Source organism: Lolium perenne, chromosome 6, assembly GCF_019359855.2.
Source record: "Lolium perenne isolate Kyuss_39 chromosome 6, Kyuss_2.0, whole genome shotgun sequence".
Lineage (NCBI taxonomy): Eukaryota > Viridiplantae > Streptophyta > Magnoliopsida > Poales > Poaceae > Lolium > Lolium perenne.
This window is the reverse complement of record NC_067249.2, coordinates 264,245,752-264,253,275: the sequence shown is the minus strand read 5'-3', so window position 1 is coordinate 264,253,275 and position 7,524 is coordinate 264,245,752. Positions and strand designations below refer to the sequence as shown.

General features: G+C 45.9%; 1 protein-coding gene across 1 annotated transcript; it reads right to left on the bottom strand.

Annotated features, from left to right (window-relative positions):
- Positions 1–234: 234 nt before the first annotated feature.
- LOC127305452 (SAP-like protein BP-73) lies at positions 235–6,417 on the bottom strand. Its single transcript, XM_051335869.2, has 2 exons — positions 6,265–6,417; positions 235–1,698 (listed from the first exon to the last, which is right to left on the bottom strand). The coding sequence occupies exons 1-2, from the start codon at positions 6,299–6,301 to the stop codon at positions 551–553; spliced, it is 1,185 nt and encodes a 394-aa protein (XP_051191829.1). The 5' UTR covers positions 6,302–6,417; the 3' UTR covers positions 235–550.
- Between the last annotated feature and the right edge of the window lie 1,107 nt (positions 6,418–7,524).

Here is a 7,524-nt window from a genome sequence, read left to right as displayed (position 1 = left end):
GTATTGCCAGCGTCTCCCCTGCAGCAAAAGAAAGGAGAAAAGCATCAGGCCATATCGTAAATTATTTTCCTTGTTTATTACTGATGATAAAGAGATGTCGACAAGAGCTGGCAGCATAAAGATTGTTTCACATCCAGACTGATTCTTGTACAAATCAGCAATCATATCAGCACCACCACCTAGTCATTGCAGCTTTACAAGTTCACTGAGTAACCAAATCCAGGACCAGGTCTGTGAGGAAGCAAGGATTTAACTAGAACAGCAGTAGTACAAGTACAAAACAGAAACAATATCTCCCAGTTGGCTTACAGCTTAATCAACTCTAACAGCGTGCAGCTAATTAACTAAAAAATAAGCTAGGGTGGCAGGCTGAGGCAGCAGGAGATCAGCAATAAACAAAACAAAAAAAGGAGTTAACCGTGCTCATTTACATCATTTCTATCTAAGAGGGGGTGGCCTCGACAAAATAGGAATATGGAGAGGTTGTGCACATGGCCATGGCAGAGGGAAGCAAAAACTGTGGGCTCGAGCAGGAGGCCATGCCAATCGATCAGGCAGTGTCGCTCAGTACGGAAACCAGCTCACTTTTCTTCATCTTTGAGTAACCTCTGAGTCCTCGGGATTTCGCCAGCTCTCTCAGCTCTGTGACCTTCAGCGAGCTTAGGTCAGAAACTTCTGCAGGGGAATTTTCAAGACTGTCATCTTGAGATGCGATGCTATCTGTAACATCAGAGATCTCCAAATGTTCCACATACTCATCAGCTAGTAGCTCATCGGTATCCAGTGGATCTGATTCATCGTCTGAAACAACAAACTCGTCCAGAGATGCATCCTCTGGTTCTTCTATTACAGAGTCGGGTTCGTACAGAGGTACTGATGAATCAGGTCCATCGGGAGCAGTCTCCTCCTCCACCACTGGTGGTGCCTTGGCCTTCAGTACAGCATCAGCCTTGCCATTGACGATAGACTTGGCTCCAGCACCTGCATCTGCGTCTGGATTGGTAACAAGCTGGAACTTAACCCCAGGAACAGGAGATCTTCGCCTGAAACTTGAAGGTGGTCTCTGGAAGGTTGCAGGAGGTGGCTTCTGCACTTCCTGAGCATCGTTTTTCGTGCCAAAGATCCTTGAACTCTGCTTGTTTCCAGAATCGTTGTTTCTCCATGTTTGGTCGAAACTCTGCTCTTTCTCATCACTGGTCTTCCGTCTTTGGTCCACGGAGTGTTTCCTGAGCAAATTGAGAAGAGAGTCGACGCTACCCCTCTCACCCTGAGATTTTGTAGGTTCAGGCTTCTTGTCCTCCCTGCCTTTTCCCCTCGCACGGAGTTGTGTTTGAACCCTTTTAAACAGCTCTACAATCTCCTTCTCCCTTTCCCCTGGAACTGATGTTGCCTGGGGACGTGAGCTGCTTGTCAAAGAGATAGGTGGTCCGTTTTTGGAGAACGCTGTATCACTGTCAAACTCATCGTTGTTCTCAGTGTCGTCCCTTTCTTGATATGGCTTGCTTTTCCCCCTTGCAGAACCCCTCTTTTGTTGTCGTGAGATATCCAGGTTCCTTGGTCTATGGTTGTTAGGGCTAGCACCACAAGCCAGAGAAACAGTATATGGGCCCAAGATAGGCGATTTACTCAGGAAACAAGATCCTGGAGGGAATCTGCAATCCACATGATAAACAGGTAGTGTTGCTCTGACTGAAGCCCCTGGAAAGGGAAAAAAAAGAAATAAACATCAGTAACTGCTTTGGATGAAGCTTGGTGGACTAGTGGGAAAGAGACAGCTGGAGATGGAATAGTATACAGCACGTCAAAAAGATGTGAAGTTGAAACTAAGCATAACACTGGTAGGAACCAATGGTTGCATTACAAACCAGAACACTTTCGACCCGACTGGTAATACTCGTGTACAAGTCCGCATGGTCGAAACCCACCTTGATAATACACACTTGCATAGGTAACACGAGACGGTTTAAGCAAATAATAGGGCATTTGAAAGCTGAAGTAAAATGGACTGTAATTTAGAATTAGCTCGTACAGGCCTACGGGGAATGATATTCCCAGTGATCTTCACCACCAAAATGAAAGCCGCAAGTAAAAGAGTGGCATGCGGTTTCATGAACTGCTGACATGCACAGCTCCATACTGAAAAGATGCATAAAATGGGCTTAAAGAGCATGGGTCAATTAACGTGGCTTGCCGGTCGATCTCTTAATATACATACAGTGCTACTTCATAAGTGAAGGTGAAGACTACATAGTAGTTCTGTGCATATTCAAGAATCAACTAACATATGATCCTAATTAAAGCCAAGCAGCACAGAATAGACGTACATTTACACCAGTAATCCAGTACAGGCACCTGCTCTTAGTGAAAACAATGAGGAATAGCAAGCAACAGCAGTCTTGTCTGAATTAAATCTGGAAGCTGAGTGTCGTATGTCCAATTTGAACAAGTCAGATTTGGTTTTAGATAGAAGTAAACTTTAAGCTAGCACACACCTAACGGAAAAAAATTTAGTCAATCAGGCAGATAGGATAGTGTAAGGCATTTAAAGAGACCAGCTCCCCAAAAATAGTTAGGCAGTTGCTGTAGAACTGCAGGAAGTGTGAGGTGCACAGGCCATCCTATGTGCATACTGCATACATATTCCATTGAAGTGGTTTATAAAACCCTCTTCAATTTAACAAATAATTGGCTATCATATTCACATAAAAAATACAGCAAATAGACATGTACTTTTAGTTCATCATGGCGAGATTGACATATGAATCAGCCATTAAGGTGCGTGATAAAAAGGACCACAACAGCATGCTGAGGATAAAATGGGATTGTAATCCCTCTTACTACCTAACAAGGTGGTTATTACAGCATCACCAGGATTTTTTTTGTGAATTGTCCATCAGATATGCCATTATGGAAGTCAGGAATGCTCCAAAATCACAAGACGCAAGTTGAGTACCAAGCAGATAACCTGCAGCAGACACGGCTATAGCTAGTTGAGGATAAAAATGGATTCTAATTCTACTTAGTATCGTTAAGGGGTCACTACAACTACAACCAGGCTACAATTTTCTGAACTGTCCATCCCATATGTTATCACAGAGAACATAAATTCAGAAATGCTCAGTGTTATTTTCTATGTAAAAATGGATTCTAATTGTACTTGGCATCCATTAAGGGGTTACTACAACTACAACCAGGCTACAATTTTCTGAACTGTCAACCCATATGTTATCACGGAGAAAATAAATTCAGAAATGCTCAGTGTTATTTTCTATGTATGCCCAAATAGCACTACCCCAAAAAATAAGACATACATTGGATCAATTTCTAATTCACAATTGATACGTACAGACATACAATCTGTGGAGCTCCACATCTCTGAATCACATGTATGAATTTTTTCCCCAGTAGGACATCCGAGTTCCTACACACTGAGCCTCCTCGATCCTCATTGCGACAGAGGTACGTACGCGGCAGACTACCGCTACTAGTGCAGTACTGCTGCTGCTATTACTGCAGCGACTTAGTGTACCGCTGCTGCACACCGCAGAGACAAGGGAAAATGCGCGGGGATCAGCGGTGGTGGAACAGACAAACACATGGTATGCTGCTCGCGCTATTGAAATCTCAAAACTCTAGGTCAAACTGGATCATACGGAGCATGGTGCGCATGTAGACGAGTAACCGGAACCAGTAGAGAGGCGAGCCACGGAAGTGATGGGGAGCTGGGCTTTGTGGCACCATGGTGGTGGAGGAGGACAGGCGCAGTGCAGGACATCAGTGCCTTGGAATATATGCCAGAAGGAGCTTGCAGCCAGAGGTGGTGGCAGTGGTGGCGGCGTTACAGCGATTGGCAGCCTTAATCGTTAGGCATTTAAAGGGACCATCTCCCCAAAAATAGTTAGGCATGAAGAACTGTGAGTAGTATGAGGAGGACATGCCATCGAGTGTGCATGCTGGCTGCATACTTATTCGTTGAAGTGGTTTATAATCTCTGAACTACTTAATAAGTATCGGTGAACATATTCATAATAATAAATATGGCACCTAGAGATGCACTTTTAGTTGAGCACAACAAGATTGGCATATACATCTCCCATTAAGCTGCACACTTGACTAATATGGTTATTACCACTATAAGCGGCCAAAATTTACTGGACTGTATGTATGCCATCATGGAGAAAATGAAATTCAGAAAATGCTCACAGTGCTATTCTCTGTGTATGCACAATTTATATTACTCCCTAGTACAATGATACAATTTTGGGAACCCCACATGTTATAATGCACACACATATGAATTTGCGACCCAATAAGATGGCCCAGATCCTACAAGCTGAGCCCTCCTCGATCCTCGTTACGACAGCAGACTAACCTTACTGCTGCAGTTTTGCATTACCGCTGCTGCTTCTGCTTACTTTACAACTGCTGTGCACCGTAGAGAAAAGGGAAAACACGCGGTGTCCATCATCTGCCGCGGTGGAACGCACTGCCACGCGGGTATGCTACCCGCGCAACGGAAATCTCAAAATCCTAGGTCAAATTGAACCCTACGACGGCAGTGCTCATGTACACGAGTAACTAGAAACAGTTGGGAGGCGAATCGCTGAGGAGAAGGGGAGTGAATTTTTGTAGTATCATGGGGGTGGACGACAGGAGGAGGACGGGGGCAGAGCTGGACATCAGTGCCTTGGATTATACGCCAAGAGGTGGTGGCAATTGATAGGCATTTAAAGCGACCATCTCCCCAAAAAATAGTTGGGATGTAAAAATGTGGGTAGTTTGAGGTGCACATGGCATCAAATGTGCATACTGCAGACATATTCAATTGAAGTGGTTAATAGCTGATCCACTTAGTAGGTAACCGGATATCACCTTTTCTTATAATCACAAATATGGGCAATAGGCATGCACTTTGAGTATATCAGTTGAGCGCAATAACAATTGCATATATTGATATATATCGGCATATGATTACTACAATAACACAGGGCCAAAATTTTCTGAACTGTATCATGTATGCCATCATGGAGAACATAAAAAAAAATGCTCCAGAATTCTATTCTCTATGTATGTGGTATGCGCAATTTGCATTGCTCCCTAGTATGATACTAGGGAGTAACATAGGATCCCTCTCACAATTCACCACTGATAAGTTCAGTACCATGATACAACATGGGGAACCCCGCGTAAGACGGCCCAGATCCTGGAAGGCAAGCCCTCCTCGACCCTCGTTGCCACAGAGGCGCATATGCGGCGGACTACCATTACTAGTGTAGTACCACAGAACTGCTACCACCTAATGTACCAGTTATGCAGACCACACTGCAGATAAAAGGAGAAACATGCGGGGTGGCCATCATGAATGGTGGTGGAACAGACAGAGACGCGCAGATTGGCTCCTCGCACTACGGAAATTTTGAAACCCTTACAGAGGGCGGTGCGCATGTACACGAGTAAGTGGAACAGTTGGCAGGCGAGCTGCAGAGGAGACGGGGAGTGGGGCTTTGCGGTACCATGGTGGTGGAGGAGGACCTGGGCAGCAGCAGCGGCAGCAGCGCTAGCGATTGGCGGCCTTAATAATTAGGCATTTAAAAGAGAGCATCTCCCTGAAAGTAGTTAGGCATGTAAAACTGCGGGTAGTGTGAGGTGCACATGCCATCAAATGTATATTGCTGCACCATATTCCATTGAAGTGGTTTACAAATCCTGATCCACTTAGTAAGCATAATCATTTATCATATTCATATTTAACCACTTTGATTTGGTCACAGCAACTCATGTGAATAATATGGTCACTACAACTACACCAGGCCAACACTCTCTGAACTTTCAATGGCGTATGTCATCACAAGAACATAAAATTCAGAAAATGCTAAAAATCATGTATGCCCGATTGGCATCACTCCCTAGTGTGATATATAGGGTCTCTCTCACAATTCACCATGGATACGTGCAGACAATTTGGGTAGCCCCGCGTGTTGTGAAGCACACATGTATGAATTTGCACCCCCAATAAGAGGGCTCAGGTCCTACAAGCTGATTACCACTACTGCTGCAGTTACTTACCGCTGCTGCCTCTGCAAGTACTGCTGCTACCACCTAATGCGCCACTGCTGCTACCGCCGCACGGTCGTCGATACAGGAAATCTCGAAACCCTAGGTCGAATCGGATCCTACGGCGCGCGGCGCGCATGTACACGGGTAGCCGGACACAGTAGGGAGGCGCTAGACGAGAATTGGATAAGAGGAGCCGGAGGCCCGTACCGTGGTGGTGGAGGAGGGCGGGGGTAGCGCCGGACATCAGCGACAGACGCCCGGGGGAGCCCGCGTGCGGAGACGGCGGCGGCGGCGGCGGTGGCTGCCGGTGAGGAGAGGAGAGAAGAGCGTTGATTGATAGAGGCAAACTGATAGAGTAGCAGCGGAAGTGGGGAGGGATTTTTGGCGAGGGTTTAGTTTAGGTCGGGGATGGAGGGAGCGACGTGGGCCGGCCCACCCAGAGAGAAGGCCTCTCCGTCTTTCAGCCCACATTATCTACGGGCAAAAATAAGTCCAGCTTCAGTTCACGCATGGTTTGCTTTCAACTGCTGCCGTTTTTTTTGTTTCTCAAAAAAAAAAAAAAAAACTGCTGCTGTTTTTTTTTTCTACGGCGAGGCCAAAGAACCTGCGTGCTTCGTATTTGCGGCAATGGCAGTTTGAATTAGTACAACTATTTGTATCTTTTTCTTTCTATTGTTTGTATATGTACCAACTCTGTATTGCTATATGTATGCACTAGCAAAAGGGCCCGTGCGTTGCATCGGAAGAAATAAATATTCAAAAACTTCCAGCAACCTACCTGTTAATTACATGTCTCTAATAACACATCGGTTTTGTCACTTCGCTTCTTTACCAATATCATTGATGTGGTTAGTTGTTCACCTATTCACAATGAACATCATCACATTCTAACACGCCGCTTCGCGAGTTCACATAAGCCCCTGTACTTGCTGCGATTTTCTAAATTTCATGTGAGTTGCTACATTACAAATATAGATATTTGTCAGGAGCCATTCGATGGCTATCTCAAGCTCTGTAAATTTGCAAGTTCCTTCCCCCGTCGCTCGAAGGCATAAGACGACCCTTTGTCGAAGCCCTACTGCTATTTCCCGGACGGTGACAGGTCCTAGACCTTGCCAGCAAGCTTAGGCTAGAGCGCCTACGTGTCCATCATCTGTTGTGGTCGGGCTCCCACGACTCCACCAACAACAAGAACACCGAACAGCATCAACAGCCTCGATGCTAGCCAGATCCCACGGTTGGGATCTTGCTAGGCCAGATGGATTTTTCGAAGCAGCCGGACACCTTGCTAGGTGGATCCGAGGAAGCAGTCAGCTGTTGTGTGCGATGTGGAGCTGGGGTCGGCTAGGTGGGAAAATGTGCCGGGGGTGGCGTGGTTGGGGAAGGAATGCCAGGCGGCGCGGTTGAGGAAGGATCTGTGGGGAGAGGCAGTCGATTTTTCTTTTTCGGGATCAACCATTAGCTATG